Genomic DNA, 13,325 nt, shown 5'->3' with positions numbered 1-13,325 from the left:
GTGAAGTTGTTGTTTTTTTTAACCATGGAAATAATTCTGTGATCATCCACCTCAGTTTTATTATGTGGTGTTTCAGACCTTTTGGGGTTGCTGAGCAGGTCAGTGTGTTCATTCTTTTTAAAAATGTACCAAATTTTTGGCCACTCTCATAGTGTTTGTGATCACTCTATGGGTTTACTTTGGTTTATTGGTCTAATGGCCGCTTCCCTCACTCACGTCAGAATCTCTGCCGACATCATATTGAGAGATCCGGTGAAAACACAACTTATACACTTGGAGTCAAATACAGATGTTTTTATTGGTTTAATTTGTCATGGAACATCAAGGGAACAGACTGCATCTGGCCACAAAGCTGCTTGTCAATTAATTACTTTTGAGCCTTTGACGGATTGCTACATAGATGGTTAGTATAGTCGAGCATTTATGAGCTGAAGAGAGAGGTTTGGGAGTTAATCAAAACCAAAACAGATTACTAAAAAGAGACTGCATATTTGGACTGTGTTAGGAGATGAATCCTCTAAATTAATGCTAATATTATTCTGGTAAGTGTGCAATAAACCTTTTAAAGGCTATGATAGCTTAAAGAAGCAAAGAAGTATATGAACAATGCTGCTGTTAGCAGTTATAATTATCGGTGACAGCAAACCTCATTAAGTACTGCAAAACTATGCTAAAGAGTGATGCAGTGACGATTCAAAAAACAAAGGTTCTAAATTGACCTCAAACTTGTAAATTATTGCAGTTGCACTAACACAACAATGTAAAATATACATATGTTTTACATGGAAAAAATTTATATTTTTATTTCGGCAACTGCGAATTTGTCACATATAGGTTTCTTGTACATCCACAGGCATTTCACAGCCTGTGGGTATTGGTACTAAATTAACAATGGCCAAGGTTGGATGCATTAGTTAAGTGGAGCATTTGTTTTCAAACTACTAGCAGCTATCACTAGCTTTCAGCTATTCTGAGATAACAGCAAATGTTGGGAGGGCAAAGGAGCAATTAATTTTTTTTTCCAGTTGAATCACTCTGTGGCTCCTTTATGAACTGTGCAACTGTATGCAACTGTAAAATCTAATTTGGCCCAGACGACACAAGTTCAAATTCTGGCCTCAACTAAAAATAGTTTTTGCTAGAGAAAAATAAGAAGTCATCAGTATTGTGACTTTCTCCCCCTTCTCCCGCAGTGTGATTGAACCCTTATTGCAAAGGCGCCTGAAAATTCCTGCCTTGTGCCTCTCTTATGTTGAGAGATGGTATATTGTATCAGTCCTTTTTGGGAGGCTTATTTCTTCTAGAAGATGAGGGCTACGGTAATATTGTGGACGAGATAGCAGGGTTTTGAGAGCAGGAAGAGGGATGTTTGGCAGAGCTCTGAAAGAAACTGTGTTGTGATGTTATCTCATTGGCGCCACAGCACAGGGCACTTAGTGATAAGAGTCTGCTGTGCTGCTACAGCCACAAACTACACTCTTACACAGACCTGGGCACAAGCACTTGCCCACAGACATAATCACACACTCACAGCCAAGGTCACGGTCACTCGTAGCTTCAAGGTAGATGCCAGAAGCATTGTGAAAGTGACAAGAGTCCCCTCTTGCTCTAGTCTCCATAAATCACAGCTCATATTCTGATGTGCCAGAGCCTGGAAATTGTTGAAAAAGAGCAAAGAGAAGACCTGTCCTGTTTTATCTTTGACTTAGATGTCTATGTCTCATCACTCAAAGGCTGTCTGGGATTTGCTTGGGGAAAAAGAGCTTTTTTTGTTAACTTAAAAGCGGCGTATGTGTTTGATATCCGCCTTTCAAAAAAGCGTGAAAAGTGTGTCCCTGTGTGAAACTCTGATAATGTGCGCGTGCTGAGGTTTCACTAAAAAGATTTGGTTGAGTGTTGGGTGAAAGTGTTTTGTGCTGTCACCTGCCTGAACTGTAAGGATACCCAGTGGCTGGATAACAGACGGCGAGGCTGTATCTAACAAAGAGGATTACTTGGCGCTGCTCACGTTGCAGATATTAAAGCCTTCTGTGGCTCATTTCTTTGGAGCCAGTTTACATTAGAAGATAATATTACATTTATTGTATTACTCAAACTATGCCTGTGTGACATGATTATTAATATGGGTATTATTATAGTAAATACGTCTGAGACGCAGAGTTCACTTTTGACCACAGTGGCCTTACTGCAGGCTGTTCTTGAGCTTTTGAGCCACATGATCTTTATCAACAGTTTTTTTTTTTTCCCCAGCTTGAATTTATTCTCACACACAGTGTAAGTAAACAGTGCAGCAACAACACAGCACTGCATTTCACTTCACAGAAGTGATATTACACAACAGACATGGCAAACAGAATACAGTATCTCAGAAATTATGAGTGTGTGAGAAATGAGATACATGTTCAAACAAGAGAAGGAGAAAAATCAAACGTTCAGTAAGAAATCGGTAGGCGTTATCTTAGAAGTGACTCGAAATTAATTCCTGACAATATAACCCCAATTCTTAAAAAGGTGAGACGCTGTGTGTTATGAAAGAAAACACCAGAAAAAATGATGTGCGCGTGTCATAAACACATTTTTAGCAGAATGTTTAAAGTGAAACATTAATACTTCGTTAAAAAAAGGGGGGGGGGGGGGGGGTTCATTTTGAAATTGATGGCTTGCAACATGTCTCAAAAAAGTTGGGACTGGGAGTTACCGAAGGTTAGAAAAGTAAATGTTCTATAAAGAAATGGAGGCAGGGACATTTTGCAACTAATTGGGTTAATTCTCATCAAAATAAAATGATTGGGTATAAAAAGAGCATCTTAGAGAGGCAGAGCTCCTCAGAAGTAAAGATCGGCAGAGGCTCAGCAATCTGCAAAAAAACCCCTGCAAATTTCAGAGTAATGATGTTCAACATAAAATAAAGAACACTTTGAATACCTCATCATCTATACGGCCTAATATTTAATGATTCAGAGAATTTAGAGAAATCTCTGTGCACAAGGGACAGTGCCTGCCTGCCTGTCCTGACCTTTCACCAACTGAAAACATTTGGCACATCATGAAATGCAAAAATAAGACAAAGAAGGCCCGGAACTGTAGAGCAGCTAGAATCCTGTATCGGCCAAGAATTGGACAACATTCATCTCACAGTATCGCCCCAGTAAAACGTTTTGCTCTCAGACTGTTGGCAGACCCTGTTGAAGCTTTCTTCATTTTCTCTGTCATTGTATGGTCTTTACTTTACAACATAAAGCGACTTGAGGCAACTGTTGAATTGAATAAACGTGTCACTGTTCCAACTTTTTTTTTGATGTTGCTTCCATCACATTCAAAATGAGTGGATATTTCTTAATTTTCTGAGGTTAAGTATTTGTTTTCTGTCTTCTATTTTGAATAACATGGGTTTATCAGACTTGCAAATATTTGCTGACGGATCTTTGGAGATGTTAAAAGTGTAATACATGAAGTCAAACTTCACATATCTATAAACAAGCCAGTTCTACAAATGGCTTCAACAAGCCATTTGCTGCTTTGATGCTGTATATATGTTGGTTCCTTCTACATCTGGCTGTAATCAGACTTCCCTGAATTATTCAACCAGGTGCAATTTGTTTCCACCAGGATGCTGTTCATCGACCTGAGCTGTTATCTGTGATTAACACATTACAAAACTGACATCGGAATATTTTACTGGCGTCACTCCGAGTAACATGCAACAAACTTTGAAAATAAACAGCCTCTTTACCCTCATTTCATTTCCTAATTTAAACCACCACTCTACATCTGACAGCAAAAACAAAAGGAAATATATGGAAAACTAATGGTGCTGGTATCAACTGGGAGTTGTCCTCGCTGCTCAGCTCCTCATCCTCTTTTTCTTATCTCTGCTCACACCCCTTTCCCTCTTCCTCAATCTCTCAAGGTCCCCTCTCTGCGCTACCTGCCTATTATGCTTCCTCTGTGTGAACGGGGAGGAAATCATTGGAACGAAGCAAACCATTTATTAGCAGGGATGATCTAATTTGTGTTCAGCAGGATGCTTCATTTCAGGGTGAGAGTACATTTGTCTGCAGGAGGCTGTGTGAAATTGTCATTGCATTGGTCTAAATCCAACTTTTACAAGAACTTACTTCCAGAATTTAAATTTTTTATTTTTAAATGCTTCCACAGCAGCCGTGTGTGAACTGTGAAATAGAATTGAAAGAAGTGGTGAGAGGGTTAAGGTCACTCAGGAAATTATAGGCTAATTATGGCAAATCTTCACACAAATGTCTAAAAGGATGAAATTAGATTGTGATGACATTGTATAATGAAGGTCACACAGAAGGTGCGAGTTCAGGTATGTGCGTATATGGATGTAAGCTGCTGGAGTGGTGGGGTGTTCTCATACATATGGATTGGATAGTTTCTCTTCTAGGCGATTCTTATTGTTCTTGTCTTACGTCTTCAAATGTTGCCGGTAATACGATTGCACCCAAGCCAGCATCTTGTCGTCAATCTTTTGCATCTCATTTTTGCTGCAGTCGACTGTTTGATCAGTCTGATAAGTGTGAGACTTTATCAGAGCGGGTCAACCAGCTTCACAGTGTCTTCAACTACATCACCTCTTCACAAAGCAATCACACACTCCGATAGGCAATGAAGTCCTTCGGGGTGTCACATGTATATTCAGACAAGAACAATTATGCCGTTACATACCGATCTCACCCCCTTTATGTAGTTCCATCGCCTGCCGTGCACTCTGCTGAGGCAGAACTCTTGACATAAGGTTAAGAGCATTTGTCAGATTGCTTCATGAACTTCATGAACTAGAGCCTGGAGTGTGTGGTGCACTATGCTCATTTCAATATGAGCGGCGCTGTGAGAGGATGTGCAGGATGTGTGGTGTTACTAGCAAGCTCTATAATGATTATTCCTGCAGGGTTACAGTGACTCGCTTTATTCTGTGCCTTGCTCAGCTAATTTCACACAGACCCAGAGGAGAAGCCCAGTTTGACCCAGTACTCGCACTTCAATCGCTGCTCTGTTCTCAGAGCTTTCAATACCGCTGACACTCCTTACATAGCCTCTCTCTCACACTGTCTCTCTTACCTCTTGATTCCTTCTTAATAGGCAAAGACTGAGCAGGGAAACTGTTGTTGTGCTGCAATCACCTAATTAGCCATTGAATGTGTTGGTTATCTTGCCGATAGGCAGAACGTAAACATCTGCGTTTGTTCATTGGGCTGATGTGAGTGTTTTAATCACAAGAACTCTAAGAACTGGTTGATTAGTATGTATATTATTTCAAAAACTAGGACCTGCAAGAACTGTTTGAAAATTAAACTCAAACTCTTTTTTTAATATATAGATCATAACAAAGTTACAAAAAATTTGTGGTTGATATTAGTAACATTTTTATATACATCAAGTCCCCTCTAAGCCATTGCTCTGTGCTTTTCCCGCAGGCGCTACGGTCAGAACTGAAGGAGCGTGAGCACTTGGTAATCAGCACTTTGGACCAGGCGAGGACGTTTCTTGCTGATCAGCCCATTGAGGGTCCTGGAGAGCCACGCAAGAACCTGCAGCCAAAGACTGGTTTGTTCCTTTTCATTAAAAAAAAAAATATCTCTAACAGAATATATAAACTTTCAGTCCTGGAAACAGGTTTGAAAAGATAATTGCAGCTTAAAAATACTGCACACCACTACCGAGTCCATTAAAGCCATGCCATGCAGTTTTTTCCACCTCCTGAGTAAATTGTGGTAAAATCAGAGCTCATAATGAGGCTTAGGCAGTTTTATCTTTTAGGTATAGTAAGTATCTGGAGATAATGACATAATGAAAAACTATTAGAAACTCACAGTTCTCTGTGTCTCTAGTTAGTCTAGTCTGTTTTCAACAGATTTTAAATCACTAATCGCCTATTTTTGTAATTCACATATCATTTTTTTCCCTTGTGCGATATGACAAAAATCTCATCGTCCTGACAATGATATAAATCACAAAAATGTAATATTTTCTGTAAATTCTGTGAATCTCGGGCAACTCGACTTGCATTTAGTTTTTCCATCTCGGCGTCCTTTTTACCTGGATTCGAGTGTTTTAACCAATGCATGAAACTATACATTTTTAGACACAAGTTGTAACGGCAACCATTTTCTTTCAAAGTTTGAGTCTAAGGTTTATTTTTTTAGCACCTGACGGCTCTTTTTTTTGCTTCTCTGCATACTCTTTCACGTGATTCAGTTTATTTTGAAAAGTCTCAACAGGATCTTGAGCTTTATTGTGAAAGGTTTACGTGGAAAACAAACAAGCGGACAGCGGAGCCACGCGATGGTTTTACCGTCATTGTTGCTAACGACAACACATAAAAACAGGCGCTTGTCCGTCCATAGTGTGATTATATTAAATATGAGTGAAAGAGAGAACTTTAATACATTAATATAGCCACTACAGTGACCATCAAAACGATGAAAAAATATTGCCGTAAACAGTTAATTTTGACGTTTGACGATAGACGTTTTTATATCGTCATCCGATATATATCGTTATATCGAACAGCCCTACCCTTACATGGCCAGAATCTTGTAGAAACATAATTTCCCACTCTAAAATTGTACTGTATGACAATAGTAGATGGGTAACAACAATGCATTGATTTTGGACGCAGCCCGTGGTAATAAACTGCAGACTGTAAACACTTAAAAAGACAAAATTGCTTTGTAAAGCCCTGTTTTGAAGCCATCCACAATTAATACTGCCACACCACTAAATTTAATGCAATTTAGGCTGTTGAGTTATCAAAAAAGATCACCCATATATACATTAGCTACACAAAAATGTCTTTGTTGAAGCAGTTTCCATGTTTGCTTCTGTTGTAAAGTTGGACCTTTGGCCCCTGAAAGAACTCTAGTTTTTGGCACCTATACCTTGTCTTCATTTTTCAGGCATAGTGACAGAAGGATAGCAGCAGCACTGAAAAGGAAGGTTGTTAACACTGTTGTGAAACCCTCTATGATGTATGGTTTGGAGATGGTAGGTCTGACTCAAAGAGAGGAGGTGGATGAAGATGAAAATGTTTGGGAGTGACCTGGAGGGACAGATTTAGTGTCACAGTATGTCAGTGGGACAGTGCCAGCTAAGCATTTTGGAGACAGTGTAAGCAAAGCAAGAGGAGATGGTTTGGACATGTGTAACGGGGGGGATAGTGCATACACTGGACAAAGGATGTGAAATATGGAGCTGGCGGTAAGGATGAGAAAGACCTCAGAGAAAGTTCTAGAGAAGGTAGTGATGGAGGACATGCAGAGGGTTGATGTGATGCAAAAGAGAGGGTGAGGTGGTTGCAGATGACGTGCTGTGGTGCCCCCGAACGCGAGCCACAATATTAAAAAAAAAGGAGCTGGAAAAGGTTGCAGCTTGCATCCTACAAAGTCATTTGCTAAAGGTTTTTAGTTGGATTTAAGATACCTGGTGGTGCGGGTGTCTGGAAGGGCAGCATTCAAATCTGTGCAAAATCAAATATATGGATCCATCCGCTGTGATAACCTGATGTAAATGGGAGAACTGCCAGAAGAAACTTCTTCTTTTCTGCTCCACAAGGGTTTTGTTTTGGGTACCTTAACCTGTCATCAATCACAAGAATGTCTGCTTTTCAGCCAGTTTGAAGAACCAGAATCTAAGGTCTTATTTGCCTCACTTCTGAGGTTAAAATCATTCAAGCTGTTACCTCTGTTGAAGTTGGTATAAATAGACAAGGAGCTGGGCTTACAAATACACCAACTCATTCAGTATTCCCTCTCTGTCTCTTTTTGGGTGCAGCAGGGAAGTCTTCGTTAGGTCAGCATATTTCCCTTCTAACTAAACCCCTACTGTGTAAATAATTAAACCGACCCAAGGGAATGTGTAGGGGTGTGGCGAGACTTCAGAGCGCAGACGGATAGGCTTGTTGTCTGTGGTCTTTGATGCAGATATCAAAGTGTCATCTCATTGTATACAGTAAATAGATTTTTTTTAAAACGAGCTAATTTAAGATCAGAAGCTGTGCTTGTGGTGTAATGAGAGGATATTGAATGTGTCAGAGTAACACTCTGATAGTGTATTAGTATAGTAATGCTTTGTAAAGACAATCAAACGAGCTTACATTACTTTGCCTGTGTACATCATTCTTCTTTATAAACTACAGACACCATCAGTATCAGCAATGACATGAGGCTTCCTGCAGTGTCAGGCGTTTTTGTATGCCGGGAGCAAGATGAGAAAAAGCGAGATTGCAGAGGTGCAACAGGTGAAGATGGTAATTCAGTCACTACCCTGGAGATAAGACCTAAGAACTCCTGAGAGCTGCTCATCTTTTTTGCAATTAAAATGATTATCTGGGGAGCAGTTTTCTCCTATACCTGCTCTTTCTTTTTTTTTTTTTATTCCCTCCTCTTCTCTAACCGCATCCTCAGATATGCCACAGTCGTCATGTCTTCTCACCTTCTGACTTCTTAGACTTCTGTCACTTCTTAGACCCTCAGTCTCTCTCATTTTTTTCCTGTCTTTCTCTTTGATCAAGCCTTGACTTTAGTTAAAGCTTCAGCGTCCTACCTTCTTTTCTTATTTTTCTGCCCTCCTGTTCTCCTTTGCTCCTCCATTCTCCTCGTGTTGAGTGTCGCTCATTTACCTAGTATGGGATCAAAGCTTTAACTGAAGAAGTGAGGACTCAAAAGCTGAATTCAGGGACAACAGTGAATAGTTCAGCAGGTCGTATTTGTGACTTGAATGCAGCTGAATTTGGCAGATAGCGTGTCAGAGAGCAGGTCAAGGCTGGCGAGAGTGATGGAGAAGAGGCGCGTGTGCAGTTTGGATTAGTTCAGGTTGTTACTGGAAAGAAGTTAGTAGACCTGAGACACAAAGGGACAAAAGAATTAGTTCTAAGGGTCAGAAAATTCTACATATCAGTTCTGACAAGACTGTAGTTTTTCTACCAGGCAGTACAAAGTCAGAAAGAGGATCGAAGGGCTGGGGTTTATATTGTCCTGGAGCTTGATTTGTCGATGGGTGTCAGGTTTGCAGATGAGTCATAGAAGGGTCAGACTTAGACATGAAAGATGTGCAACTACTGAAGGAATGTGCAATAAAAGAAAAAATGATCACAAAGGGCTTATTCAGCTGTATAATTATAGTAAAATTTGCAGATAAATGGCTCGTAGTTCTTCAGAATCTTCTGCCACATCATGTTAGGAAGAGAAAAGAAGAGACTTTAATAAAAATTTATACAGGTCTCTTCAGTGTTTTTGTTGTAGAAGTACGTATTTAGAGAACAATGATTAAATGTTGAAGATGGTAAAGGTTGTTTTTAGGAAGCTCTAGCACTGAAACGTCACAAGCATGTGTATTTTTGCAAGTGAAGCAGTGTGGGGGAGCCTGTTTGCAGCGCTGGAAAGAAGTCAAGGACTGTGAAATAAAAGAAAAGATCCGGTTCAGTGCAAGGATGTGAACACATTACAAATGCATTTCTATCATTTCTTCCATTTTATAGAAGTAGTCTTGAAATAAATGCCTTTCATTAGCATATTGTGAAGAAATAACTGAACAAAATATGAAATAATAATGAAGGCCATGAGCGTTTCTCCACAAAATGGCGTGCTTCTTTATTTCCCGTATTTTCTTTTTTTTATCTTTCAGATCTCACACCAGAGGAGAAGGCCCGAGGTTTGGCCCGGGCTATCCGAAAGCAATCTGGTGAAGTGAGGGAGCGGTGGGAGCGTCTGAAAGGGCACGTGGGCGGTTGGCAGAGTCAGGTGGAGCGAGCCTTGGAGCGACTCCAGGAGCTGCAGAGCTCCATGGACCAGCTTGACCTGCGGCTGACTCGGGCAGAGGAGGCCAAAGCTACCTGGCAGCCTGTGGGCGATCTGCTGATCGACTCTCTGCAGGATCACATCGATAGAACCACGGTGAGTCAGAGGGTCAGATTTTTGCTAATGCACCATAACCATCCCTCTTATACTGTCAGATATGCTCAGTTTGAGTGCTGTTTAACAAATCTTGTTGTTTTCTGTTATAAAATCTTTGAAAATCCTGATTTTAAAAAAAGAAGAAGAAATGTTTGATGCTTCACATGGTTTCCCTGGTTCTTTATTTACTTTGTGTGTGTGTGTTTTTTAAAAGAAAGTGCTACTTCATTTGAGGATATATTCAGTATAGTCTTATTTGTTTACACATCATATTTGAGGATGTCTCGTTTTGCCAAGGAGAACCGGCTGAGAAACAAGCAACAAATTTAATTTAACAAGCAAGAGAAATGAGAGCATCTTCTTGTAAACTGTAAACAACAAATGAAAGAGTCGAGAAGCGGAGGACAAAAGGGCACTGAAAATAGCCAAGTCACGATTCACAGCCTGCATGAGGAAATTCAGCTGTTGCACTCATTTCTCTCTCTGCTGCACCTCAGATCTTAATCACCTGAGGTACAGCCAGTCCGGGCACTCGTATTTCTTTATATCCGTGTCATTTAGCGATCCACTTTAGATCAAATGGTCTATTGATAGATTAGATTGCAACCAGAGCAGCACTTGTCTCTAATATGGGAGACAGGTAGGACAGTACACGGAGGAGACTTTTTAAATGCAAATTTTAAAGCTGAAGCTGCAAACTTCATCTCCTGTTAGATTTTAGGTGGTCAAACAAGAAAGGGATAAACAAACAGCAGTCAGCAGTTTGGACTAAAGCATATTTATTTTAGGCTAATCTCACAACTATAATACAAATACGCTATCATCTTTTTCCCAGGCCTTCAGAGAGGAGATTGCCCCGTTGCGTCAGGACGTTCGAATTGTCAATGAGCTTTCTGCTGAGCTGACACCATTGGACATTCAGCTGTCATCCACAGCCTCGAGACAGCTGGACCAGCTCAACATGAGGTGGAAACTTTTGCAGGTACTTTAAATCCCCCTGAAACAGCTACAGATTTCGGAGCAGGAGTAGGGTTTTTTGTGTGTGTGTGTGTGTGTGTGTGTGTGTGTGTGTGTGCGCGCGCGCGCATTTTTTCCTCTATATTTTGTCACAGTTGTCTAAATGACTTCAAAGGAGACTGCGCTGTCTCGATGTTTTTGTTTTTTGTGTCTCCCTCGCTTTTTTTCACTGTATACCAATTTTACTTTGTCAGCTGAACACACGGGGATTTGGAGCCGTCCCTCTCCCTGTTTACTTGTTTTAGTTGAACGCAGCTTTATGTTCAGTGCGACACTTTGTCACTACACATCACTGGCCACTATTCTCGCAGCGCACCGGTCATATCCTTGGCTCTCTGCACGCTTGATAGTCACAGCTAGACAGTCACGAGTGTTTCTCAGAGTTGAACATGTCTCAGACCTCGAGGAGAAGTCGTGAAAAAGTCTCTTAACAAGTTATTACAAGGAGATAGAGGAGTGGGTTTTGAGCATGAGCGCTGGAGTTGTGTTGATATCCTTTAGACAAGTTTCAGTCATTTTTGTATTCTAATTGGGGATTTTTAAACTTAAAGGTGCACTGTTAGTCAGTTTTTAATCTCTAGATTGCTATGCCAAAGTAGCTTTTCTGTCATGTCTCTTAGATTTAGGGTCCTTGGCATTGATACCCAGTGATGCTTGAGATCTGCAGTGGTAGAGTGCGGTGGGACTTGACCTAAGCGGCTAAGAATGGCAGGAGACAGGTGCTGTCCAGTGTAGCGAGTGATTTATTCACCATTTTGTGATCAAACCATATTTACAAAAAGAAGAAGAAGAAGCTCAACTCCATAGTTAACTCAGTTCAAATAAACATAACTGAACTTAAATCAGTGGAAATTAAGGTCAAACTGCACACAGCTACACTGACCTGGTCCTTTCCCCCCTGAACACCTGCATTCATCTGCTTAAATAGTCCACTCGCCCCTGGACTATTCCATTCAGTAGGTAAGATGAACATTATCATACTCAAACCTATACTGCTACTCTTTACTAGCAATAAAATCGCTACGGTGTAATCAATACATATTGCACCAATAAATCTATTTCTGTATAAACACAGTCTAAAATTCTCCGACTTCTTCACCTGGTCTCTTCCTGTGACCTCAGATTAGCTATAAGCTATTAGCTATAAAGCTATAAATACAGGAAGTAAAGCTATAATTTCCTCCTTTTGTTCCTGGAACACAGGTAAGTAAGGTGAGTTCAAACTACACCAATTAACAGTTGAAATAAATAACATGTTAACTTGACAAACTTGTCAGAATTGATTTAAACCAAGATGTTATTGTACATAATCTGTAAAAGTGCAAAACATAAACAATAGTAGATGTTTGCCTATTGCAGACTACATATGAAATATGGTTAAATCAAAACAAGAATGTTAACTAAGAATATGGACAAATGGTGTTCTCACCCACTTTGTCACATAGAGGAACTGAATACAGGTTAGATGCTCAGCTGTGGACATGAGACAGATGTAGAGTTTTTTTCCAGTGCAATGTTTTTGAAGCTTCCTTTATAATTGAGGCACACAGTGTGGTTGCATTATTCGGGAATTTAAGCAGGAAAAGAAATGTGGCCCCCCTTCCCCGCTCAGCAAAACTGGTTAGCTGTGCTAATTTGTAGCCCTGTGATATTTTTTTTTTTCCAGTGCACTGCACAGATACCCACTAACAGTCTTGTTGCCTGGAATATGACTATAATTTAGATTGTGAGTCAGAGAAGGGCTTAGTTTCATTCTGTCTCTCTCTGTTGTCCGCTCTTTTCATTTCTTTCAGTCTGCAGGACGGCTTCAGCTTCACTAATAAGCCAGATCTGGCTGTGTAGTTTGATGGTTTGGTTTTCATTTCCAGACAGCTACCATCTTCCTTGCTGCGGGAGAGTGAGGATAATAGTCACTAAGTGGCCAAAAAAGAAACTGAGCTACTGGTCTTTCTGTACCCATTTCCAGGATCCCTCTGTGATCTGGCTGACTTAATACCCGAGGCTCATGTGTGAATGTGCGAGTCTCAGTATTATAGGCTGCCAATACTGTCCAGCTAGTCAGAATGATGGAGCAAAGCAAATCATGTGCGGCAGGGCACAGGTGCAGTGCCTGAGAGGTCAATACACGGCTCTCAAAGGAGCGCGGGAGTAAGAGTCTGAGTGATTGATAACTTAAATGCTTTTCACACAAGTTTTTTTTAATTTTTTGTAAGCAAGCTGAAGTAGTAGTAGAGATAATAACATGGAGTAAACAGCAGTGTTTTAGCATTGATTTTGAAAGTATATAAGGTTTTATGTTAACACACAAATAGGCACAGTGTGATTCTGGTGCTATGTTACAACTGCACCCAGACAAAACACCACTCTGTCTCTTCTTTCATCTTCCTGGCACTATGA

At 40.3% G+C, this 13,325-nt stretch overlaps 1 protein-coding gene across 4 annotated transcripts in view; it reads left to right on the top strand.

The window, feature by feature from the left end:
- utrn (utrophin) overlaps positions 1-13,325 on the top strand; it is a 193,911-nt gene that overhangs the window by 119,185 nt on the left and 61,401 nt on the right. For all 4 annotated transcript variants that reach the window (XM_085247254.1, XM_085247255.1, XM_085247256.1 and 1 more), the window contains 3 exons: positions 5,436-5,565; positions 9,643-9,911; positions 10,747-10,893. In XM_085247254.1, the coding sequence (XP_085103380.1) occupies positions 5,436-5,565; positions 9,643-9,911; positions 10,747-10,893 (546 nt within the window). The remainder of the gene's footprint in view (positions 1-5,435; positions 5,566-9,642; positions 9,912-10,746; positions 10,894-13,325) is intronic.

The sequence above is a fragment of the Mchenga conophoros genome, linkage group LG15 (assembly GCF_057382185.1).
Source record: "Mchenga conophoros isolate Kocher_MC1m ecotype Shallow Benthic linkage group LG15, M_conophoros_male_GT1.1, whole genome shotgun sequence".
Lineage (NCBI taxonomy): Eukaryota > Metazoa > Chordata > Actinopteri > Cichliformes > Cichlidae > Mchenga > Mchenga conophoros.
Note: the sequence above shows the minus strand (reverse complement) of the source record. Positions and strands in the feature narration are given on the sequence as shown.